The sequence below is a fragment of the Periplaneta americana genome, chromosome 17 (assembly GCF_040183065.1).
Source record: "Periplaneta americana isolate PAMFEO1 chromosome 17, P.americana_PAMFEO1_priV1, whole genome shotgun sequence".
Lineage (NCBI taxonomy): Eukaryota > Metazoa > Arthropoda > Insecta > Blattodea > Blattidae > Periplaneta > Periplaneta americana.
In genome coordinates this window covers 84,231,916-84,259,772 of record NC_091133.1, presented here as the reverse complement: position 1 = coordinate 84,259,772, position 27,857 = coordinate 84,231,916, and the positions used below count along the sequence as shown (strand labels likewise).

The window sequence follows — 27,857 nt, the reverse complement described above, 5'->3', positions numbered from 1 at the left end:
GGAACTTTGTTATTTTCCCATTATAAAAAATATTGTGTTATTTCAGTTTTTTGAACACTTAAATTTAGATCAATTTCCTGAAATTTAGTTTTTGCCGTAGAAAATAGGGCTAAGGCACTATTTAAGATTTTTGCAATTAAAACTGTGTCATCAGCAAAGCCTACTACACTGAGTGTAGACAAATTTTCTTGTAAACTGTAACCATATTGGTCACTTATCGTGTGCTCCGACAAGTAATTTAGAATATGATCCGTTGCCAAGTTGTACAGAGTAGGAGAAAGTAGAGCTCTCTGCATCAACCCTCTTCTTTAATGGATCGTCTTAATTTTCTGGTTATTTAGTTCCACTTGCATTTTATTTCCCTCTTGTAGATTAATGATATCTTGTAATTTCACTGGGATAGGTTTGTAACGTATTAAATAATCTACTCCAGCATTGTCGTAAACCTTACTATATTAAGAATAGAAGAATTAATCTGTGTACAGGTATCTGGAGTTGCCATAAATTCCAGTTAGTTTACACTGTAAGATATGCACTACCTCAGTCATCTTTCAAACACTCTCTTTACTTTACATTGTATCTGAGAAAATGAATATTGTGTAATTTGAAATATAGCAAAATTTTGTAACATGAAGAAGAATACAGACTCCAAAATTAGGCTACATTAACAAAACGTGTATGGAATCATAATTTTGCTGTAATATTAGTTACAATGAAATTTTTGTTATACTTTTATCTAAGTATGGCATAAGAAAATGTAGACCAGTTTAAAATTGCACATATACATACAAATTTCTATCATGTTAAAAGTATGCCTTGAACTTGAACTCAAATGGTAGGCCTATTTAAAGACACCACACTGTACTGAAAATTTCAATATCTTAATGTATGTTTCTTTATACATATGAAAACTATATCCAACATTGCACGTTCAAAACATGTATTTTTTTAATACATAAATTTTCATACCTGGCTCCTTTCAGGCGGCGTGCAGGGAAGATAAATGACTCATCATACTTTGGGTCTCGGAATCTGACACTGCAAAGAAAGAAGTATATCAACATTTTATTAACACACTGAATATGCTATCTATTTTGATATTCAACACTTATATTATCTATTACATATATCTGAATCTAAGGTTTGGTATGTGCACAAGAATTTGCAAGAGGGAGCATAACTAGATAGACCTGTGAGAAGAAAGTAGAAATGGGTTGTCAATGAGAAGAGACTTCGTCTGAATATCTCCATTAATGAAAATATATATGAATGATAGAACATTCCGAAATTTGGAAGATTTCCTTCTCCCTTTCCATATTTGATGACATGAAGACTGTCGACACCAATAAAACCTACTTTCCATCTGGCTAATACAATTAAAAGAACTAGCAAAGATAATTCATTAACAAACTGACTAAGCTAAACAAATAAACAAATTCAAGTAGGTACTAATAAATTTTACTAAAAAACAAACTAATTATACTAATTAATCTAAATTCAATGCATGGAAATGTCTCAACATTTAAATCCAATCCAAGTACCATATTTACTCGCATAATTTCCCCTATTTTTACACAAAATTCTGAGGCAAAAATCGATGGGGGAAAATTATGCGAAAACAACAAAATATAAATATCGGAAATAAAATGGCCACAAATAACATAAAACAATTCATATAGACCTACTAATCAAATTAATGTTCAATATTGAATAACTGCAAATACATATACAATTTGAGTAATTATGGGCAGTTTTACAGCTTTTCTTTGTATTGCTGTGTGTTGGTTTTAATGCCGGTAGTCTGACCTTGATTATGATACTGATCTTCATGGTAAGATATTGGTATCAAAATTAACTTATTAATTACGTAAAGAAAATTAATGTGTACCAATCTGTATTTTACATTCCATTATTGTCATCAGAACAAAAGACCCAGATCATATTCCATGTCGTCAGAGAAGTCATCAGTGTTTTTCACTTTAGAAGGGATGAATAATGACCTTGGGTTTTTCATATCCATACGAATTTTTACGATTTAAAAAAAAAATTTAATCTTCAAGAAAAATTCTCTCAGAAGGAAAAATGATGTCCAATTATATTTTAATGAAAGTGTAGGTAAAGAAGCTATTATCATCCAGTCTGGTCTCAAAAACTCTGAAAGTTAGAAATTATAAAACAATTATATTACTGATTCTTCTGTATGGTTGTGAAACTTGGACTCTCACTTTGAGAGAGGAACAGAGGTTTCGCGTGTTTGAGAATAAGGTGCTTAGGAAAATATTTTGGGCTAAAAGGGATGAAGTTACAGGAGAATGGAGAAAGTTACACAATGCAGAAGTGCATAATTATTATTAGGTACATTAAATCCAGACGTTTGAGATGGACAGGGCATGTAGCACATATGGACGAATCCAGAAATGCATATAGAGTGTTAGTTGGGAGGTCAGAGGGAATAAGACCATTGGGGAGGCCGAGACGTAGATGGGAGGATGATATTAAAAATGGATTTGAGGGTGGTGAGGTATGATGGTAGGGACTGGATTAATCTTGCTCAGGATACGGGTCGATGGCATTTTTATGTGAGGACGGCAATGAACCTCCGAGTTCCTTAAAAGCCATAAGTAGGTAAAGAGGAGAATTACGTGAGGAAAATATTGTTGTTGTTGTTGTTGAACGTCTGGCATCTGACAATGAAGCCATTAGCGTCCTTGCTCTTCAGTACTTTTGAATTTGGTCTTTCTCTCCAGACAGTGTGCTGCAGGTGTTTAGATGTGCCTGCTTCATAATGTGAAGAAAATAAAATTCTGAAAAAGTATGTCCTAAAATCTTGAGGAGGAAATTACGCGAATAAATATGGTAACTAAACTAATTAACTAAATCAAAAGAATAAATTATATATATAACTAAGGGAACTTGTTAATTATGACATTAATTCTCTTTGCAGCTGATACAATAGAACTCTAAATATCCTGTTCACATTTCAGGAGAGTTTTAAATTGTTTGTTCAAAGAAAGTTGCATATGTTTAGGTTTTATTTTGTGTACTGTACTATGATATATAGGGTGATTCACGAGGAAAGATAAAAAAATTAGGATACGATATCTTAGGCCATTTTCAGTGAAAAAGTTCATATGAACATAGGTCCGTTTTTGAACGATGGCGGAGCTAGATGCATTTTTTTGGTAAAACGTCTTGCTCCAATGTGAATCAGACGTTACCATATGGTGCTGACGTGAGAACATGAGGCAAGGTCACCGATAGCAATGAATGACGTAAGATTGAAATCTACACTGTGAGTGATGTAGATAAGAGAAACAAACCAGGTGGTGGGGCATTACAAATGTTCAATTGCCTGCCCTTTTCTGATGTAATGACACAGAACCAGCACATAACACAAACACACTATCGCTTATCAATTCACAGCAGTTCAGTCAGTAGTTATACAGGTACAGTTATCGGAAGTGTTAAGTTGTGTTTTTCAAGATGCCCTATAAATTTTCGACTACAGAATACGCCTATATTGTGCATGTTTATGGTTTATGCAATGGAAGTTCCTTGCATGCCGTCGCTGAATATGAATGACGCTTTCCATACCATATCGAAAAGTATTTACTGTCTATGGGGTTGCATGAAAGACTTGATATAGCAAAGGAAAGGGGAAATACATGTAACTTCTTTCAAAAATAATATAAATTAAAAGTATTTTTATTACTTACCAGAATACTGCATTAGCTGTCAGTAGTGAGAGGCCTAACACTGGAGAATGAAGGGACCTGTAATAAAGAATATAAAGTGCAGGATTTATGTATATCATTAAATTTCATCTATTATGTGGTACTTCATACATCAGATAAGTCTAGAATAGTCAAATATAGTGATTTAATTACAATTATAATAATCATATTCATCATAATTATAATACAATATAAAATAGGAAGACAAACTAAAGGTTTAAAATTCAGCACCTTCGGCAGGATTTGAACACACAAACTTCAGATCCAATGACTAGTTCTAGAATGCTGAGGACGACTAAAATTTATTATAGTAAATCACAGATGTTCCATAAGAAATTTCTTATACTCACCCTCCCTGGACGACACAGTCTTCAGCCAGAAGAACAGTGCCTTGCATTCCATCGATGCTGACGGTCACTTCATCATTCCAACCTATTTTGTTCTCATACAAGCCCTTTATGAAGTTGAAACTGGTATTCTTCACTGTTACATACAGCCTGTCATCTCCTCGTACATTGCGTTTCTCTAATAATAACAAAAAATTGAATTACAAGAGGTACAAAATCAGAAGCAGATTTTTGGATACTCCACTATGTACTGGAAATTCCGATTTCCAAAACTCTGCAACTGCATATTAATTATATCTTCAGGGCAATATAATAACACGACTTGAAGACTTGCCTACTCTGTTTAAACCCAGTATGCCTTGCTATTTCAAGCAAGAATTCTATGTCTCATATTGTGTTTCACGAGTTTCAGGGAATTGCTTTATTTCTTTCATGGTATTGAATAGACTTTAGGACTCAAAATTCCAAAAATATATCAAATTCCATGCGAATGTGAGGTGGTGTACACTGGTCAAACAGGTTGCAATACTTAAACACACAGAACGAACATTCAAGGAACATTAGATTATATAAATCGAATAAGTCTGCTATAGCAGAACACAGCATCAAATGGGAATACTGGAGTAAGGCAGGGCGTGTATTAAAATATACACAAAAACAAACTGAAAATTTATGCTGAAAATGCTACATATAGCACTTTTATCATGTTTAATATCTTATGGAGTTAGGTACAGCTTATAGCAGTAAAATTTTTGGAAATATTCAACATTTTTTTCTTCCAATATTGTATCTTGTACAATAATGAAAATTGGTATGTGTAAAACACTGTCCTTCTGCTACATGAAAAAAAATATTTTTACGATTTAATATATATATATATATATATATATATTTTTTTTTTTTTCAAAATTCAAAATGTGCAGTTCACTGTGCAGTGATGAAGCATTTCCCTCATAACTCAAAAGTTGTTAACTTTTCATGTTCTTTCAACTACAAGATAGAGAAGTATTCTTGCATTATATTGTAGATATGACATGCATTAATACACACAAGAAATTTCATCACAGAATGTTGGATAGTTTTTGAGTTATGTGGGAAACACTTCATCACTCCACAGTGAACTGAACTTAAAAAAAAAAAAATGTAATTTTTTTTTTAAATCGTAAAAATATTTTTTTTATATAACAGAAGGACAGTGTTTTACACATACTAATTTTCATTATTGTACAAGATACAGTAATGGAGGAAAAAAAATGTTGAATATTTCCAAAATTTTCTGCTGTAAGCTGTACCTAACCCCTTAAGCGACAATTATAAAACTTGCACAGGCCTATAAATAATTTTAAAATAACACTGCCAAACTGGGAATAACACTAAAATCTTTAAATTTTAAAACTGACTCCATGTCCAGTAAGAGTAGTTAGACATACTAGGCCCAACATAATATAGGTGACCTCTCAAGTCTTACTATAATGCTCTGAAAATGGAATCTATATATAGTTCCGAAACATTGGAGATGTTAAATTCTAGCAAACAGTGGGATACTCGAAAGTCTGCTTGTGAACACAATCACTTTATTGAAGCCTAAAATTTCGCAATGCATAAGATCATTGTTATGTTATATTTTCTATCATATGCATTCATTCATTTGAACTTCACAACATAACTTACTAACTTTACTTAATTTATGTATTTGGTTGCAGAGCATTACAATATTGAATGACAGCATTACCTCCAGTCATATAGCTATCATTCACTTATCCACATACAATTTTTATATATGTTAATACATTAAAAATAGAATGTTTACTTTTGCAACTTACTTTCTGGTATTGTCAAGGAGTCGTAGTAAGGCTCTAATGCCTTGAACAGTCTCTTCTCTTCAACAAAGGGTAAAAGGGCTACGCCTTGCCATGCAAACTTCTTTCCATTCAGATCTATTTTAAAATCCTCCGGATAAAAATCAATGATAGGAGAGTTCTGAAATAAATTGAAGCAACATATAACAAGATTATCGGCAGGGCTGTATCATGTACTGGGCCATGATATTTTTATCTTAAAGCTACACTTCCAAATAATGGCATACTTAACACTTTTCATGATATGGTCCAAGGGAAATATTTTAAAATAAATTGTACTGTATTTACTCGTGTAATAGATGTTATCACATAATATACGGACCTCAATTTTCTACAGCCATAAGGGGAGTAGGAGGAGGGAATCCCCGCATAATATGCATTACATTTTCAATTGCTACTTGTGGGTAATATACAATTATAATATTGGATGTACTTCTCATGTTTAAATTTTTTAATCAAAGAGATAATTTTATTTATTACAACTGGTTATTTTTAAAATGCAAAAATGGATTGTGATTGGTACTTTTTAATACAAGTAGTTTAAAAACTTTCAACATGCTATAAGCAGTATTAATGTCGATTGCTGTTTCTTGCAATGTTGCTCTTGTAGTGTTCTGTGGTTATTATTGTGTTGCTTTACAATGAATCCCAATAAGTGTAAATATACAAGTTACTCCGCAAATTTCAGTCTGAAAGTAATTAAATTTGCAGAAGTTCGCGAAAATAGGGCTGCCGGTCGAGAGTTTACAGTTTCTGGATACACTGTGCATAACTGGCGAAAACAGAAACAGGCACTTTTGAAAACCCCAAACAAATCAAGAAAAGCATTTCGAGGTCCGAAAAGTGGCAAGTATTTGAACATGAACTAGTGGAATATGTAACTGAGTTGTATAACAATGTAGTTGGTGTTCCACATGAAACGTTGCAATACAAAGCATGTGAAATTACAAGTATGACAATCAGGTTCACTGAATTTAAAGCAAGCAGCAAATGGATTTTATGAGAAAAAATGGTCTTTCACTTTGGAGAAGAACATTTCTTTGTCAGAGAATGCTGCAAGACGTCGAAACCAGCTGTAATTATCACGTGAGATGCCAGGTAGTTGTAGGTTTTTCCCCTGAACATTTTTAATTTACACACCTTCATCTCAAACAGCAGAAATAACTAAAATGCTCTCTCAATTAATATCACTCAATAAAAGAATTGTATTCCAATGGATACCATCACATTGTGGAATCCTGGGAAACGAGAATGCGGATGCTTTAGCAAAGAAGGGCAGCACTGCTACTTACAGACCTGTTACTAAATCTATGTATTACTCTGTGAAAAGATTTATTAAATCTACATACTTAGACTTCAACAAACAAAATTTGATAACACAATCTCAAGGGAAAAAATGGAACTCTCTGCATCAAAATCCACAGTTAATTCCCGATTTACCACGAAAATCGTCTGTAGCTGCATTTAGATTGGCAACAGGCCACGATTGTTTGGCCAAACACCTGCATAGAATTGGAATATATCTGTCCCTTAACTGCCCATTGTGCAACTCAAACCAAGAAATGGATTCGGAACACCTAAAAATCTGTGCTTTAGTGGCTGGCCATGATAATATCTTTGAAAAATATTGGAGTGCAAGAGGTCAAATGACTTTATTGTCAAACGCCTGGCACTAGAAAACAACAACATTTTTAATTTAAAAATTATGGAAAAATGTGTGTCTATTACATGAGTAAATACGGTATATTTTAAAGCTATTTTTATATGGTAATCTGAATGCTAAAAGAAAGGTGAAAGAAATGGAGAACGAAGAAGAGGAGCAGAAAGAGCAGAACCAGAGAAACTGTTAAGATAAAAATTTTACTACAGCAAAACAATCTTACAATTGTAACAGTTCTTCTGTTATTCTACAGAAATTTCCAAAAATTCCTAGTTTCCTTTTTTTTTTTTTCATAGAGCTCAATACCGTTTGCCCTATAAAGAGCTCTTTCATCATTACTATCTCACTCCCTTAACCTTTTAATCCATGTATTTGATTATATTAAATATAGTCCCCAAGCATCAGTAAACATGGATATAAAGATTTATCAGAAATTTGGAAATACTGAAGAGCAGTGTCAATTGCCAAAAGTTCAATACCAAAACTGGAGGAAGATGAACATGGTATGAAGTAACTTTGATAACTTAGAATGCTGTCATGCTCTGTTGCTCCATTCTTAGGGTTTCGTGATATATATGTGTGAATGTGAAGATAGTCTTCATATTTACTGTAGATTATTAATTCTTTCTGGCAGAAGGACTGCAGAATCAATTTTACATCAGTTTCCTAAAATTTGTACACAATATTCTGGAACCATCCATTTCCAAGGAGAAATTTAATTCCCTTGGAAATTGAAAGATATGATTCTCTGTTATTATGGTATGACAGTGACTACTAATGGTCCTATGTGGTGATCTCTAATGTACAGTTATCTATTCTAAGAAATATGCATTAAACATGAAAATACTATGAAATAATGTACTGGAGAAACCATTAAATTATTATATTATTGCAAAAAAGCATACTATTTTACAGGTGTGGAAAAGTATGTGAATTAGTTTGTGTAAGTTTGTTTGCTTTCTTACTGAATTACGTACTCTACTTAAAAGTTTGAAATCAAATTGTGCTCAAGTTTGGAAGATGCTGAACTTACTGGATCACTCATGAGAGTTGCCCATGGTGCTGGAACATGTGAGCTGCTAGCAGCTGGAAACACACCCATAAGTTGTTCCAATGGACGGAACTGAAATGCAAAACAGTAATTGCATTAATAACAATAAGAGTGCCTACAGTCCATATAAATGTAATAAAATAAAGGACTGCAACAAGAATAGAAAAAAATGGTCATATGTACATTAGGAAATTTATTTAATATTGACTAACAATAGAAACAACATGAATTAACTTTTGTAAAAATCTACTGTCTTTAATAGGTATGAAATCAGTGAATCTTGTATCTAACAGCAAGCAGAGTAACTATTTGCATATAATGCTAAGTGCTGGACTCTGAAAGAAAAAATCACTTTTACTTAGATCTCATGATCAGCTTGTTTCATACTCACTGGTTTTGTTCCTCTCTCAAACTCTGTCGACAACTCAGCAATATTAATAAAATCTGATGCAAAGGGAGCATAATGGTATGGAAAGTACCACTTCCATGAGGCACAACCCTGTGAAAACAGAATAATAAAATAGCTTCAATTTTTTTATGACAAATTTTCCGAATTTTGGTTAATTATTTATTACACATAAAACAAATTGAAATACAGCATTACACACATACTGGTTGTGCAGTTTTTGAGATTACACATGAACAAAATTGTTTTGATGTGAGAGCGTAAAGCACCTAACAAACTTAACAGAACAGTAGAAATTACATGCACAGTTTAGTTTATTCTACTATAAATCCCTATTCATTATTCAATGAAAACTAAATTTACAAAGCTAAAAATACATAATATATGTGTATGTAAGTAAATTTTCATATCGTACATGTACTAACACAATGTACAGCATTTCCAATTTAGTTCACATAAAGTTCACTGTCATTTAAAGAGCAAGAATGAAACAATTGTGGCAGATCAGCATTTACATTGTTTTCAAAATGATGATACTGAAAGAGTGTATAAAAGAGAAAGAATCATTATAAGATCATCATTACCAATATCATCTGTTCTTAAGGTACAAAAGTACTCTCACAAACATTAAAAATTCATAAGTGGTAGGGCTCTCCTGGTTGTGTTGTCAGCATCATTCAAGACCACTGCTTATACTAGAGAATAGAGGACAACACAAGACAGGGTCAGCAACTTACTCCATGTAGGAAGAAGATAAATCTTTACTGCCTTGTCATAAATCTAACCTCAATTCACTGAATTAGGTAATAACGAACAAAGCTAGGGAGAGGAGACCAATGTAAGAAACTTATTCTTTAAAATTGTTCGTTTGTTAACTATATAAAAACCGATTATAAAAATATGGCGAATTTAAAGAACAGTAAAACTAGGCTTTAAATAAATTATTATTGTGTATAATATGACTGTCTGAAAGTTAACGAGAAGGCAATACACTCATTTACTAATACATATAGAGTGAAACCTCGGTAAGATGCTCTTCAAGGGACCACATAAAAATAGCATATTAAACAGGAGTGGGTCATTTTTGGATTTTTTAAATTTTAACACAAAGGTATGAATCAGCATAAACATCTGTTCAAGAAATTTAATGATTAAATACTGTAATTATGCAAGATAAAAGGTTATTGTATTTTCTTTCCTTTCAGAAAATGTCAGAACAAATACACTGTATTATCAATTAAAGTGCCTCTTTATTTAAAAAGTACAAAATTGTTTTCTGTCTTGCACTTGATCCAGTTCTATAAATAAACCGCATTTTCCACACGAATTAAATCGGAAGTGACATCAGTAATTTGACTACTAGAAACATTAACGAATCTACAAATCACAGCAAGGGCTTTGTTGCAAGAAGAATTTGGAATGTCTACCGCTTCCACTTCTTCTTCTCAAGTCTTCACTGACAATGCGATTTAAAACCAACAAGGAAGACAGGCTCTAAATACAGTAGTCTTGCAAGTGCTCTAGGGTCATATTCCATTCCATTGTATTCACCAAACAGACTCCTACAAATCCTTGAATATGCGGGCACTAGCAGTAAATGTAGAAGTCCAGGAAAATTTTCTCAGTATCCTTTAAAGTACAATATTTTAGAATTTTCAGCAGATGAAAGAGTGTATTAAACGGGATGATGAGCATATTAAGTGGTAGATCTTACATGGTTTTATATAGGGATGTCATGGGGCTGGACGAAAAGAGCATATAATGCGGGATAGCATAACAAATGGGCATGTATTATCAGGGTTTCTCTGTATGGTGAAACAGTTCAGTTTTGCACTCAAATTTTATTCACTGTACAGTTCAGAAAAAAAAATTATGCCCCAGAACATCACTGTAACTGCACATACGTCTTAGAGAAATCAATATGAGTGGATTAAAGTCTTACCTGGTAATAGTATCTCAGCACCCAACAGAGGCCTCGAACATACTGAAATGCAACTCTGTGTCTAAATTCAATGTTGTCTGGAGCAACATCAAACTTAGATTCGTAGTATCTGTCTTTGAAGCCATCTTCCCATAATCGAACTTCGTCATGAGTCTCTTCTTCTTCATCAGAATCTTTATCCATCTGGTCTGACTTTCTTTTCTCTCCACGTCCCTCATTCTAGAAAACAAATATTTAATTTTTTCAAGGATATTCATATAAGAAAATTTGATAAAGTTGTAAATGCATAATGGATTGTCACTCGACAGGTTTAGAAACTTTAAGTTAATAGTATTATTGAGATAAAAGTTGTAGAATTAAATGGATTCATGGAAACAATGTATCATTTTCATTACCATCATCATGTTTTATCTTGAAGCCTCAGATGTTGATGTCAGCTCTAAATATTTTCATGGATACTGCTCAACTGAACATACACAATAAGAATTCTAAAGAGCTCTTTATTAATTACAAGTTTAACAAAAAGTAGAATTAAAAAAAAGAATATGGATCCCTTTCTTCAAACCATATACAGATTAGTCTTCACAACAGTGGCAGCCACCAGCATAGCTCAGTCGGCTAAGGCACTTGTCTGCTGATCCAGAGTTAAACTCGGGTGCGGGTTTGATTCCCATTTGGGCTGATTATTTGGTTGGATTTTTTCCAAGGTTTTCCCTAACCATAAGGCGAATGTCAGGTGATCTATGGCGAATCCTCGGCCTCATTTCGCCAAATACCATCTCGCTATCATCAATATCATCAAAGCTAAATAATAACTTAGTAGTTGATACAGTGTTGTTAAATAATCAACTAAACAAACCAACAGCTGCAGATACGATCTCTCTACTTCAAAATTGTGAATTAACATAAATTAGTTCACCACTGTGGAGTAACAGCATGTCTGACCTTGAAACAAGCGGGCCCGGGTTCAAATCCTGGTTCAGACAAGTTACCTGGTTGAGGTTTTTTCCCTAAGGTTTTTCCTCAACCCATTATGAGCAAATGCTGGATAACTTTCGGCGCTGGACCATGGTCTCATTTTACTGGCATTATCACCTTCATTTCACTCAGATCCTAGATAACCATCACAGTTGATAAAACATTGTAAAATAAACCAATTAAAAAAAACACTATCTTAAAATTTTAAAACTAATAATAGTATGTTCTACCCTTAGCAAAATCAATCAATCAATTAATCTTCTTAATGTATCCAGCTGTTTGTTGACAACATAAAGTCCACTACAGTCCACTGTAGTCTGTTTAGTTCTTGTTTTTCATGATAAATGAGGGGTATTTTGATCGGTGTTCATTATAGATGACTGTTGCTAGTAGTTGGAGTGTACTCAATATATACTGCAGAGCTGTGTTTTCTGCAACTGGTACTGATTATTTTAATTTACTTCTTTTGTGGTTTATGGATGGACAGACTCTTAGCAAAATATTTTGATTTGATGTAAATGGTGTGCTAGGAAATAGCGTCCACTGTAGATTTTTTATTTGTAGTTGCTTTTATTAGTTGTAGAGTGTGAAAGGTTTTGCAATCAGTTTCCATATTGATATAATTGTGTTCAACTGAATAGACCATAAAAACATGTATTTTTTCATCCACGTTGTTTACTTAGAAAAGTGGTGCATTCATGGTACTTACCTCTGGTCTCAGCATTGAGCTTAAGGCTTGACTAGGATTGTTCCCCATCAGTTGTTGCTCCACTCGACTGCTATGATGCATTCCTTCCTTCCGCATGAGATATGCCTCTTGCCTTGGATTTTGCACAGGATTTACTTTCTGGCCTAAAGGCTATGAGAAAACTATACTTAAAAAAAGCCCCTAGTTAAGAGACAACTGCTGCCAAGCAGCAGGGTACGCATTAATGAGTAAAATGAACTGTAGTGGGGTTAGATTAGTTCCTAAAAAGCCGACATGGCCTCTTTTCAAAGTTGCCAACTGTAAGCAGATATCACAAGAGCAGGTAGAATTATAATGTTATGTAATGAAATAATAATTATTATTATTATTTATTGATCTGACAGCAAAATGTATTTTGTTTGGCAATTTGACTAAACAATTTATGATTCATGACACCTAACCTAAAAATCTATTTTGTTTGAGCACATGAAACAATTAGCACGAACTCCAAAAACCCAATACCACTTTAAAATGTATACTGTATCTTTACTAATCATTATTGTATTTTTTTCATTGGCTTACAAGCAAAACACATTTAGTAAAGAATATTACCTCTGAGAAAAAGGCGTTTTGAAAGCTTACAGTATACAGTTTTGTTAAACTGTTACTCAAAATATTATTTTTAGTAAGTTGTTTTTCTTTATGTGTATTTAATTTTGCAATTATAAGTTTATACACATACATTAAGTACATTATATACGCCTTTTTCTCAGAAGTAATATTTTTTACTTAATGTGTTTTGCTTGTAAATCGACTATTTATTAATACTACTAATTTTTAATCATGCTCAAATTTCAAATATCACTCACTAGTAACTTTCGTTTCATGAATGTTGGTAGCTTCTTTGGAGGTAAACGATGCTATCAAAATAACAGTTAGAAAGAACAACATAATGGTTAGAAAGTAACTGCCAGTTGTAGTATTTGTCAATACCGAAATTAGAAACAAAGTTGGCAAAAGAAAATTCAACCTGACACCAGAAGATCACTATAATCCACTAGCATAAGTGCTAATAGAAGGAAAAATGGTTATGTTTCACCTTTACGGTATAAAGTAAAATGATTAGAACCACACAAGTGTACAACTAACCACCTACCACATTGTTGGGAGAAATGTATTGACCATGATGTTGTTTATTTTGAATAAAGGACATTTGTTTTCAAGTTTTCCAGAATAAACAACTTTAAATTTCACTTGTTATGCCTTCATACCGGAAACATTTGAAATGCAATATATAGGAACTGATATTTCTCTCGAAGTTAAAATATGTATTTTGGTAACAAAAAGTGGTAATTCGGTAACTGAACTGTTTACTCTCACTTAATAACAATTACTTACTTGGGGAGAAAACTGTCCCTTTGGTACCCAGGCTGGTTGCCACTGATTTAACATCTTTGTGCGTCTCTTTTTGGCTTTCTCCCTTTCCTTGAATGCAATTTCATTCTGTTGTCTCTTCTTGAAAATTTCATCTTCCACATCACCTAAGTCTGCCATGATTAGCTGGACACGATCAAGGTTCACATTGCCACTGTCAGTCAAGAAACCCTATGGAAATAAAATTCAGTTATTCAGATAATGACTTTTCATGACTCAAGAGCAGGCACCTCTCTGATACCTACAGTACTCGTAAACACCACAATACAAATTGTTAATCAATATATAAATTATTTTGACCAGTAGTTTAAATTCATCCAGCAAGATAAATTAATTCTTTGAGAAAACAGAGTAACTTTCAGAGTGACTGTCAACTTTCCCAGATAAATATAAAGTTGCATTATCAGAAAACATAACATGACTCAAACAATCTTGGTTTTTGTTAATGCACTATAGGATCTCAATTGGTAATTTTTGTTGCTAAGATTTGTCAGTTGGCTTGATTTCTTATATAGACCTCATCTTACAGGGGTAATTACCCTACCCTAGCCTACCCTACCCTCAGCTTTTTCTTTGGTTGTCTATTGAAACTGAGGGGATTCGATCAGGCATCAGAACTGGAATTCAGTGTGGTTTAATGATACTACCCTACCCTACCCTCAGCTTTTTCTTTGGTGGCCTACTGAAACTGAGGGGATTCGATCAGGCATCGGAACTGGAATTCGGTGTGGTTTAATGATACTACCCTACCCTACCCTCAGCTTTTTCTTTGGTGGCCTACTGAAACTGAGGGGATTCGATTAGACATCGGAACTGGAATTCGGTGTGGTTTAATGATACTACCCTACCCTACCCTACCCTCAGCTTTTTCTTTGGTGGCCTACTGAAACTGAGGGGATTCGATTAGACATCGGAACTGGAATTCGATGTGGTTTAATGATACTACCCTACCCTACCCTCAGCTTTTTCTTTGGTGGCCTACTGAAACTGAGGGGATTCGATCAGGCATTGGAACTGGAATTCGGTGTGGTTTAATGATACTACCCTACCCTACCCTCAGCTTTTTCTTTGGTGGCCTACTGAAACTGAGGGGATTCGATCAGACATCGGAACTGGAGTTCGGTGTGGTTTAATGATACTACCCTACCCTACCCTACTCTCAGCTTTTTCTTTGGTGGCCTACTGAAACTGAGGGGATTCGATCAGGCATCGGAACTGGAATTCAGTATGGTTTAATGATACTACCCTACCCTACCCTACCCTCAGCTTTTTCTTTGGTGGCCTACTGAAACTGAGGGGATTCGATCAGGCATCGGAAGTGGAGTTCGGTGTGGTTTAGTGGATAAAGCATCAGAACGTAGAGCTGAAAACCTGGGTTCGAGTCCCGGTGTCGGAGAGAATTTTTTCTCTGTTCTATCCATCCTTCATCATACTTAATAATAACCAAGTTGAGTAATCAAAATGATGAAAGTATTCGAAAACTTTTATTCGAATAAATGTTTTGATTCTTAATATACTTCGAGAACAGATTATTTGATTCTTAAAATTATTTGATTCTGTCCTTCACTACTTATTTCACTTACCCCAGTTTTATACACAGTTTTCTTGTACAGATTTACAAGTCTATCAATGGCCCCTTCTCTGATTTCTAAGGATGGAAGATGAGGCAGAAAATCGTTTCCAACAAAGAAACACATGAAAACCCAGTCATCTACAGCCCGTTCGAAATCATATTTAAATGGGAGATTGGGCATCTCCAGTTCTCTCTCTAGGTACTCCCGAAGAATATTCAGACGGACAAATATGAACTCTACTTCAGCAGAAAAAGCAGGTTGCACTTCGTCATTTGCACCACACAACTCCCTTTCAATTCCAATGCAGTCTTTCATTTCATGACCTGTAAATAATCAGAAGACAATAACATTAACATACAGTTTTTTATTCCCTTCATGCAAATATGTAAATCTTAAGGAAAAAAAATCAATGAAGATATTTAGTATGTACTGTATTATATAGACATTTTTATCTAGTGAAACAATTGTGTTATCAGTATTCATCTACGCAGCTCAATTTTTATAGACAAGAGAAACAGTAAGAAATTATTATTAATGCAAATATCTCTCTTCAACAGAAATCTCTCACAATTATGTCAGTGCCTGATAATGTACACATTGTGTTGAACATAGACTGACATTATAAAAAACCTCAACTGCTTTTTTATATCGATTTCACTTATGTCAATAGACATTGTATTTGCTTCTGTTAAAAAGCAACAATTGCCCTGCAACACTTACAGATATTTTTTTATCGGAACAAGACCTAACCTAGTCTTTTATCATTAAAAAGAATATTAATTATAGTTACGACCTTTTCTTTTATGGTATGTGTTTACTACCTACTGACATTTTTATTATTCACTTATAGCATGCATTGATTAAAAAAACAATGTAGTTTTGTACCATGTCTTGGCTGCATCATAGCCATTGAATGAAATACAAACTCACGAAGCCTTTATAAGTTACTGCATTCTATGGTATATGTAAATATACTGACAAGGCACTTTTAAAACTTTCCACATGAGAGTTACTATGAGGCACACTTAGTACTGCAATCACAACTTTACTTTATGATTTATACTTTACTTATCCAGTTTCATGTAACACTGAAAAATTCTAACTGAGACTGAAATTCTTAAGCATACAAGAGTCGCAGATATTTCTCACAGAAAAATGTTTCATATTCACCTCTAGAATATTTCATTCAAAGTTTCATAAATCTGGCTAATGAAGTTGAACATGACAGGCCCAAAGAGAAATCTACAGCTTACCAATGCTATACTTTTTCTGAATACTGTACATTATGAATGTACCTAGAATAGATTAAAATTGGGCCAAAAGTTGTGTTACATGAAACTGGATAAGTAAAGTATAAATCATAAAGTAAAGTTGTGATTGCAGTACTAAGTGTGCCTCATAGTAACTCTCACGTGGAAAGTTTTCAATGTTGTAAGAAAAAGCCTACATTAAACACATCAATACTGCAATCACTTTTGATCTAGAAGATCTAGATGACATCTTAAGGAAGAGTATGAAGAATAAATTTGTAGAAAAGCTCCTTCTACATAGATGTAGAACATGCCACAAAGCTCTTTTTTGTGTAGAAGTGACAGGTAACTTATGATGATGATGATGATGATTTTTTTTTTATATGAATCCCCTTTTCATTCAGTATGCTCCATTGCAGTAATGTAATACTACACACATTTGTTGCTACACTGTTTTTACATTCTGTCGGAACTTAAAACAAAAACTAATAGTAAACTATTTACAATATTTACAAGGATGTAAAGTCAGCTGACTGAATACAGTTTATGAATTATTTAAAATTATTAATACTAATACTATTTTAACTGGAGTACTGCTTTCACTATTTACAATATAATACACTGCCATGAAGTCTATTGACTTAATAAAGGTGGTGAATTGCTTATAATTATTTTAACATAATATCTAACTACTACTACTACTGAATACTAATACTAATACTAATTTTAAGTAGAGTAGTTTTTTTCACTATTTACAATATTTACAGTGATGTGAAATCTATTGATTGAACAAAGTTTCTGAATCCCTTATAGTGTTTTAACAATAGTTTCTCATGTGACACTGGCCATCTATCTTGATTTCTATATATTCCCTGCTTCAGAATATCCCTTTGTTTATTCAACTTGACACACGAGTATATCAGGTGATCTACTGTTTGTGCATCTTGAAGGCATGAACACGTTGAGTCGTCTTTGATCCCGAAACGGTGCAGGTATGCCTTGGTTTTTCCATGGCCTGAGATCATGGCGGTTACTTCTGCTGTCAGCGTAATATTTTGTGGTGATGGTGATGGTGGTGATGATGATGATGATGATGATGATAATAATTATAATTATAATAATAATAATAATAATAATAATAATAATAATTATAATAATAATACACAGCCCAATATGTTTTACATTTGACTTTTCCAGAAGGGGAGGCATGCACATGAGCACTATGTGATTACTGATGATCTATTTGATAGGTTGGCATCTCTGGATGTGATATAATTTAACATTGTATAATGTTATGGAAATTTTTCTAAAGCAATACCAACTGAATGATGAATCTGAGAAGATTAAACAAGGAGAATAATAGATGTTTCACTGTATACCAAGTATTTCCATAATAGCCATTCAATTAATTTGAAATTAGTACTTATATTTTAGAAATATCTTATGTATGGCTAAAAAATGGATTTATAAAAATTAATTATCTTATTCATTATAATACTTACCCATTTGCCCACATATGTCACATGGTTTTGGTTTGTTTGGTTTGAATTCTTCTCGAATAATGGTAAAATTGGGTTCATGTGTTGCAAGTCCTAACATGATCAAATCAGCGTCTGCACCACAAAGGCAATGCTGAGTGTTTGGATCATGGTCAGGTTGTGCTGAAAAAAAAAAGCAAACTTAATATGAATACATAAATTATAGAGAAGTTATTTAATCAAACTTCAAAGTGTGACAATCTATACGAAGTACTGTATTATGCTAATGACGTGCAATAGCCAAATGACTGGAACATCAGTTTTCCAATCTAGGAATATGAGTTCTAATTTTAGCGAGTTCAAGTGAAATTTGTGGCAACACAATGTGTTGACGTAGGCTTCCTCAGACTCAATCTCGCTTTCCTTCCCATCCTTCCACCAATTCTCCATAATTGTAATCATGACTGGAAATTATTACACTGCACCAACTTTTCCAGGATTACAACTATAAGAAATCGTTAGAGGGAATATTCTATGCATCAAATGAGAGGAATTCTTGTAGATGGTTACATTTAGATGTGCAAAGAGGTAGTAATCTGATGGGACAAGGTCTAAACTGTAAGGATAATATTTCTGACAAAATCCTGAGTGATGATGATGACGACTGACAAGAATGTTCATTATGAACATTTGTCTGCTGCCATTAAACAAGCAACGCCATTACTGTACACATTTAATCCACAAAAATTAGAACTCAGCTCTTGTGGATTATAAGACAATGCAAAACATAATTAATGTAAATAAATATATCAGTATTGTCATCATTTCTTTTCCAGCTCCTTTTTACTTACCTCTCTGCCTTCGAATATAGTCCATGATCTTGTGTTCTCCTTCTCCAGGCACATTAGCATCTGACAAGATCACTTTTATTCCTTTCCATGCTGGATCATTGTTCATTCGATCATGAACATAATAATGCAAACAAGCAGACAGCCGAGCCATGAAAGGGGTTCCCTATGGAGATCAAATAAAATTAAGAATTGACATTATTTCCAATATTAGTTACAGAGTAATTTGAAAACAGATTGGGACTGGTGGATTGAGATTGGTGTTATTCAGGCTAAAAGGCCGTGGTCTGTTGGAACTGTTGTAACCCAGTAGAAGCCTTAGCAATACCCATTGCAGGAGATGCAATGAGCATGAAACATTACCCCACGTGCTAGGTTTCTGCCCTCAGGGCGAATTACTGCTAATTGACAAATATAACACAGTCCACTCAATAACTGCTAACATATTAAGGGAACATGGTGAATACGAAGTATATGTGGAAGTTCAAAGGGAACATGGTGAATACGAAGTATATGAGGAAGTTCAATGTCTTTCTACGGAAGAATCTACACGGCGTGCTGACATCATAATAATTAACCGAGACAAAAAAAAACTGGTCTCATTCTTGACCCCACTGTAAGGTTCGAAATTAATGAGGATCAACCAAAGCAGGTACATGAAAAAAACACGCTATTTACCTTCCATGCTGTGATGATCTCAGTCATAAATATAATATTCAAGATTGGAATGTCATTGGACTTATGTTTGGTGCGTGAAGAACAATTCCCAAATTTACACTGAAGATCCTCAGAAAATTAAAGATTCCTGATAAGATCTTCAAACAATTGCATCAACCATTTTAAAATTTTCATTGAACATCATCAATCACCATCTCTATTCATCTTTATAATATTCAATGTATATTATTTATTTTCAATAAATTTTTATCGTTTTGATAGCTACCAAATCTTCTTGCAGAATATTCTTTTTTGAAATTTCATTATGTATTTTTTTAACATTAATTTACATTTTCTTTTTTTGTTCATTTGAATTGATTAGGATGCCGATATTTTAAATCCAAGATTTGGAGGGCTATCATTTCGATGATATTCTCTCTGTTCTGGCAATTATAATTATTATATATTATTACATGGCATTCTAGCCTCTAAACTGTACTCACTACCTCAGAAATAGGTTCCTCATGACAAAAATTGTTACTTCTGACACGCTCTACCATCACTAGAAGTTTGTAACATAGCTACTGAAACATTTCGAAGTAGTAGCAACTACTGGCTCAAAAACACTGTCAGTGTAACGTACAAGAATAGGAACAAAATAAGACTTACTTACAAATGGCTTTTAGAGAACCCGGAGGTTCATTGCTGTCCTCACATAAGTCCACCATTGGTCCCTATCCTGAGCAAGATTAGTCCAGTCCCTACCATCATATCGCGCTATCTCAAATTAATTTTAATATCATCCTCCCTCCCGCCTCCCAACTGACACTCTATATGCATTTCTGGATTCACCCATACACCTATATGCCCTGCCCATCTCAAACGTCTGGATTTAATGTTCCTAATTATGTTAGGTGAAGAATACAGTGCGTGCAGTTCTGTACTGTATAACTTTCTCCATTCTCCTGTAACTTCATCCCTATCAGCCACATATCTTCCTAAGCACCTTATTCTCAAACACCCTTAACCTCTGTTCCTCTCTCAAAGTGAGAGTCCAAGTTTCACAACTATACAGAACTGATAATATAACCGTTTTATAAATTCCAACTTTCAGTTTTTTTTTTTAAAGCAGAATAGATGACAAAAGCTTCTCAACCGAATAATAACACACATTTCCCATATTTATTCTGCGTTTAATTTCCTCTCGAATATCATTTATATTTTGTTACTGTTCCTTCAAGATATTTCTATTTTTACACGTTTTAAAGGATAAATTTATAAATTTTTATATTTCCATTTCGTATTACGTTCTGATCATGAGACATAATCATATACACTCAGTCTTTTCGGAACTTACTTCCAAATCTATCTCATTGCTTACTTCAAGTAAAATTCCCGTGTTTGCCCTAATAGTTTGTGGATTTTCTCCTAACATATTCACGTCATCCACATAAACAAGTAGCTAATGTAATCCCTTTAATTCCAAACCCACTCTGTTTTCCAGGACTTCTCTAATGGCACAGGCCTATTCTAGAGCAAAGTTAAGAAGTAAAGGTGATAAACAAAATAAGACCTTGTGAAGAAAATCCCAAATGTAGAATTTCTGGACTTGAAGAGAAAAAACTTACATGCAACTATAAATATAATTCATTACACCTAAGAAGATACAAGCTGCTTTATATCACAAATTTAAGTTAAATAACAATGAAAGGGAATATACAGTAAGTAAACTTCTAAAACTCATTACGATTTCAGAATCCTTTAGATGTTGAAGAGATGAGCACAATAGCCCATTCAGACTGAAAATGCTTATACCTACCCTAACCTCCACCATCTTTAGTACTTTTATAATTATTATTATAAGTCTGAAACTTACAGGAGTAATACAATTGCTGTCAAAGTGGCTTTCTTTTGGTTTTTCTGGTGGCAAATGACATCCCTTTGCTGCCAATTCTGAACGAATTCTTGAAATCTCTTGAATTTTTTCAACTGTCTCCTTAGATGCTCGAAATCGGCGGGAACGTTGCTGGTTCATCTTTGCCCGAGGTGCCTGAAAAATAATTAATATTCCATTAAGCTGCTACTTTTGGTGACATATATGAGGCTATCAAGTACAAAACTCGCCTTACTGCTACTTTTGGTGACATATATGAGGCTATCAAGTACAAAACTCGCCTTATCCAAAATTTAACAAAAATGAGTTACATTTGGGATGTTGTACTTCTTGCAGCTCTCTATCTACTGATATAGTCGGTTTATGCAAATCTTGTCTAATTCCTCTTCCATAGAACTCAGAAAACTACTATCAAATGCAAAACTGTCCATATCCATAACGATTTTTCCTGTTTTCTGACAAATCACTTTACCTGGATAAGGCGAGTTTTGCATTTGATAGCCTCATATGTCACAGTGAAAATGTAATATTTTATCAAGAAAATATTGAAAGGATCAGTGTTACAAGAGAACATGCACATATACTGACAAATTAACAACTTATTTATGATTTTAATTAATATCACTTCCAATTGCATATTTGTAAACGGTTATTTAATGATGCTTTATCAACTATGCAATTATATAGTGTCAGTGAAATTGGTGATAGCGAGATTATATTTTGGCGAGATGAGTCCGAGGAATCATCATAGCACTACCTGACATATGCCTCACAAATGGTGAAAACCTTATAACAGGGATGGGAAACTCGTACTGTAAACAGAACAGTCAGCATGACTACCTACATACAACAATAACTAAGGTAGCGGAAGAAGCTAAGCCTTTGAGAGAGGCTGTTTCCCCATCACTGCCTTAGAAGAAGCCAACTAGAAAATCTTTTAAGTGGGATTCAAACCTTGTAAAGCCTTGGAGCATGAATCAATAGCAGATGTTACTCACCATTACAGCACAATGATTATAATCTGACAAAGAAAGTAATGATTTACATTAAGGTCTCCTGGAAAGTGGTTACCATGAAAGAGTGTTAAGGAACTCATACATACAAAGACATACCTGGAAGCAGGGGCGAATGCTAGTCACGAAAGTTAGGCTTGCTCTTTTATTCATAGGGGATATAATAATTCATAATTAATAAAAATAATCAGACCCACATAAATAATTTATTTTATAATTATGAAATCATTATGAGTCATGGATCATATTCGCTTATCAGATGTAGAGGTTCGATATAATATAACAAACATGGCCAACAAAACAGTTTATTTAGTTTTTTCGACCCTGCCAACCAATGCATATTGTTGTATTGAGCTGCACTGAACGAGCACACATATTCTCTATAATGTCTGTCTTCTGTTGAATAGTCCTTCGGGAAAATGGATTTAATAATAAGGTTTCAATAACACACAATTCCAAACTCATTGCAATACTTCAAATTAATGTTTAAGAATTAATAATACATGCATTCCACTCATATAATTACATTGCACTCGCAAATCACAGCACATTCCCGCTGTCAATACTGCTCTGTGTAACGTTAAATAGTCGTTGGTGTAGCTCTCGGACCAGAGCTTCAAACAACACATAACAGAAGTATGTGCGCCTAGGACGGACTAACGAGGAAGGCACTTGCGCACGCATCATATTCTCGCTATTTCTACGTCTTTCCTGTAGCTCCGAGAAACGAGCAAACATTGCGATACTTGCGGTGTGCAACCTGCGGATGGTATTACGCCTATACAGTATTCCAAAAATCAAAATAAATTTTAATGTACGTAATCCCATTTTGAGAAATACACATTCTACGAAAATATTGGGCTTGCGCAGCAAGCATAGCATGTCCTCAGAAATCGCCCCTGCCTGGAAGTAAGTCTGTACAAACCTAAATTCACAGGCAAATACCCTCGTGTATGGCGAAAAGTATTAAGACTTTCGTCCTGGAGGTAAGTCTCCACAGTTGAGCAAATGTTTGAATTTTTCCGACTGGAGCACTCCCAAATTTCGTAGAACAAAAAGTTAACATAGAAACAAAAGATACTGCAAGCATGTCATCGATATTTCGTCATTGTTTCGTTTTAAGCATTTCTCTGTAGCGAAATGGTGGCAAGTCATGAGAATACAGATTTCAGGAACTATTCTCACACATTTTTATTAGAATTTATAGAAATGTATAAATCATTTCCATAGTTATGGGAAAATTAAAAGCAAAGGATACTGCAATAATTATTCCAGTCATTATGTTCAAATTCTACGAGGCGCGTCCATAAAGTAATTTTCCCACTCGTCCCACAGCTAGCAAGCCATATGTTGCGCAAAGCGACTGCATGTATGTGACAGAGTAATATTCTGGCATGGCGCATGCGCTGGCGGAATTTCCCGAGTGCTCTCAGTAGCTTCATTGCATTGGTTGAAGATGGATGCTCCTATTCCAGCTCCCACCACATGTGAAGTGCGATCAGTGATAAAATATTTGAATGTATAGGGCATAGCGCCGATTGAAATTTATCGTCAGCTGTGCCAGATCTATGGGCCTAACGTCATGAGCAAGCAGATGGTGCATTGCTGCTGTAGACAATTTTCAGCAGGATGCCAAAATGTGCATGATTAGGAGCGCAGTGGGAGGCCAACCATCATCACAGACGACCTTGTGGAGCAACGCACCATCTGCTTACTCATGATGTTAGGCCCATAGTCCTAGCACAGCTGATGATAAATTTCAATCAGTGCTATGCCCTGTGCATTCAAAAACTTTATCACTGATCGCACTTCACACGCGGCGGGAGCTAGAATAGGAGCGTCCATCTTCAACCAATGCAACGAAGCACTCGGGAAGTTCTGCTAGCGCATGCGCCATGCCAGGACGTAACTCCAGTGAATAGGGATTATAAAGAATGGACACTGAGCGAATTTTCCTGTGTTTTGTTTCTCTGTGCACCAGCATTTAGTTCCACTTTCAAGCGCTAGAGGTTAGTGTAATCGAGCATACGCTAAGATAATAATTGAGTATAGAGTTGAGACACAGGAACCAAACATCGCCTACCTTATTGCATAATCCAGTAACGCTTTGCTTCAAATAAATTCAAGTTAACAGCTTTTCCTTATTTCTCAATGAAAAACTAGTAGTAATAATATTTTTTTATATTTCAGATATAATAAATTATATTATAAAATTATGTATCAAATTCGTTTAATATTTGTATATAATATAATATAGGTATATGGTTTTACTTCTCATAAGAGTTTTGTTTTTCCATTTTCACTGCTATCAAATCATTACATATTTTAATTGTTGTTGGGGGTCAACGTCTCAACTCTCATTATAAAGGAACTCTAGAGTCTAGACATTACAGTTAATGACGCATTTATTATTTTATGGATCAAATTTATTTTGAGATGTATTAATTATGTGTTATATTTCCGCTGTGTCGACTGCTAGCTGGTGTGATGTCAGCACCAACTCTAGGGAGAAAGCAGAATCTCACGCTCTAGCTGGCTTGAAGGTCATTGAAATCAGTCCGGCTACATCAAAGGTACTGACGCGGAGTGTCCATTCTTTACAATCCCTATTCGCTGATCACTCTATCACGTACATGCAGTCGCTTCGCGCAACATATGGTTTGCTAGCTGTGGGACGAGTGGGAAAGTTACTTTATGGACGCGCCTCGTAAATCATTCATTAAGTTAATGTGGGGATGTTTTTCCTTTCCAACAATTCCTACTACATTTAAATCTTCTTTTCCACTTCTTATTGCAGCACAGAGTAGCAGCAAGTCCAATTACCACATCTACTTGCATGTTGTTCATTTATATATGTTATAAGAGCAAGAATACAGAGATCGATAAAGTTTAAGCGTTGAAATAAGATACATACGCAGACATATTATGTACATAATAAATACAAACTACTTACAACACCATCGATAGCCATGTACAGCAATTTTCGAGGTCTCACAATTCTGAAAAGTCTGTCAATACACTCAAATATTGCTATCATCATCTCGTCTTCATCTTTGGGTGCAGGTCTGCAACGGAAAGAGATTTTATGTGCCACTATTTTCAACATTATCCATGAAATGTATTATTTCTAACCAAATTTTAAAACAAGAAAGTAATCTCTGTTAATTTCAGGTAACATTTTAATGTTCAGATTATAATTTAACAAATCTCTCTAGCAAATAAATGCGCAATTAGTAGACACCGGATTTATATGCACTAAAATCTAGAAGTGCCACCAAGTACACTAGAGTGAATGCGATATATCCTTTGAGAGGGTTTCTATGCTTGAGTCACAAGTCTCTGAAATTTAATAATAGGTAAATGAGTAACGTGGACTGAAGCATGCATCTTGTAAACCACGCGCTTATGGGTAAGTAGTGGATAAGGTTGGTAACTGTAATAAAACAAAGTGCTGAGAATATTTTGTTAATGGTGTAATCATCTTGCATGTCAATGCGCAATTTACAACATGCATGCTGCAGTCTGTGTGACTCATTTTACCTATTGTTAAATTTTGGAGACTTGTGAATCGGGCCTAGAAACCCTCCCAATGGACACCATGTCCTCTCAGTGGCAATCTTAGTTTTCAGTGCATATACTGTAAACACAATGTCTAGCAATTAGTGTTACTATCGGTAAATTAAATTCAATGACTAGCTCCTGAACTACCACTGTGATGACGTTAGGTTTGTTTCTTAACGCAAATACAATGTTGCCATTAAGTTTAGGGACACCTTATAATTCTTATAAAACACTCCTTGGTCTTAAATTATTAGAGAAACTATGTTTTTAACTGTTGATTAATAATAGGAAAGACTAATTTTTAAGTGCAATTTATTTCAGTATTTATATGATGGCTGTTAGTCCTTATAGAGAATTTATTAGTTTTTCAAACAAAATAAAAAATCACACATTTTCAATATTTTTTATGAGCTGATTTTAACCATTTTCTTGAAGGACATCATATTTTTAAGAGTTGGCGGTTGTACTGTCCATTGTGGACCTTCCATCAAAATATTGGGAAGCAAGAAGGATGATGACTTCATTGTCAAATCCAGAGCATTAGATACACACACACATTTTCAATATTAAAGTTGAAAATGAATGAGTAACTAATTCGTGCACGATTCTCAAGTGTTGCTGGATGATGTACGATATATTACTCTTTAAATTTGTAAAGATCAAATATTTGTATAAAATTTTCTATGTGAACATCCTAGCAGTTTCTAAGGTTTGAAGTTAAAAAAAAATGGGGAAATTTTGTTATTGATCAGTTCGTCTGTAACTGTTGAATGGAAGCAGTTATAGCTATGAGGTTTGCACAGCTACTCTCCACTACCACCATGATCCCAAGGAACGCAGTTCCATTTAACAGTTACAGATGAACCAACCAATAATAAAATTTTCTAATTTTTTTTTTTTAATCTTCAAACCTTAGAAACTGCTAGGACATTCACGAAGAAAATTTTTTTTACAAATATTTGATCTTTACTATTTTAAAGAGTAATATATCCTACATCTTCCAGCAACAGTTGAGAATCGTGCACCAATTAGTTACCCATTCATTTTCAACTTTAATACTGAAAATGTAAGATTTTTTATTTTATTTGAAAAACTTATAAAGTCATCATATAAATAGGTGCTACTAAAATTGCACTAAAAATTAGCATTTCCTATTGTTAATCAACAGATAAAACCATTGTTAGCTTCTATAATAATTTCAGGCAAGGGCAGCATTTTATAAGAATTATAAGGTGTCAAACCTTCTGGCAACACTGTACCTACATGTAAAGCAACTCCAACATTTATTCTAGGATAAATTTAATTCCATTTGTAATTTGCTACAAAAATGCGCTATTTCGAGAACATGGAATATTGAAGTACATTATCTTGGCATTCTGGAATTGCTAAAGGGGCAATGAACAGACAAGTAGCTGATACAGCACTCAAAATTACAACTCAAAATATCAAATGGTTCTCAATACATGAGCGAAGGAATTTTGTC

General features: G+C 34.1%; 1 protein-coding gene across 1 annotated transcript in view; it reads right to left on the bottom strand.

Moving 5' to 3' along the window:
• Positions 1–27,857, bottom strand: part of Rat1 (5'-3' exoribonuclease 2 Rat1) — a 217,567-nt gene that overhangs the window by 182,020 nt on the left and 7,690 nt on the right. Inside the window, exons 3-16 of the mRNA XM_069815987.1 lie at positions 25,767–25,878; positions 21,783–21,956; positions 19,253–19,415; positions 18,426–18,584; positions 15,683–15,996; positions 14,064–14,270; positions 12,687–12,836; positions 11,000–11,218; positions 9,043–9,150; positions 8,634–8,723; positions 5,905–6,061; positions 4,085–4,259; positions 3,717–3,773; positions 970–1,038 (exon numbers count right to left, since the gene is read on the bottom strand). Coding sequence (XP_069672088.1) covers positions 970–1,038; positions 3,717–3,773; positions 4,085–4,259; positions 5,905–6,061; positions 8,634–8,723; positions 9,043–9,150; positions 11,000–11,218; positions 12,687–12,836; positions 14,064–14,270; positions 15,683–15,996; positions 18,426–18,584; positions 19,253–19,415; positions 21,783–21,956; positions 25,767–25,878 — 2,154 coding nt within the window. The remainder of the gene's footprint in view (positions 1–969; positions 1,039–3,716; positions 3,774–4,084; positions 4,260–5,904; positions 6,062–8,633; positions 8,724–9,042; positions 9,151–10,999; positions 11,219–12,686; positions 12,837–14,063; positions 14,271–15,682; positions 15,997–18,425; positions 18,585–19,252; positions 19,416–21,782; positions 21,957–25,766; positions 25,879–27,857) is intronic.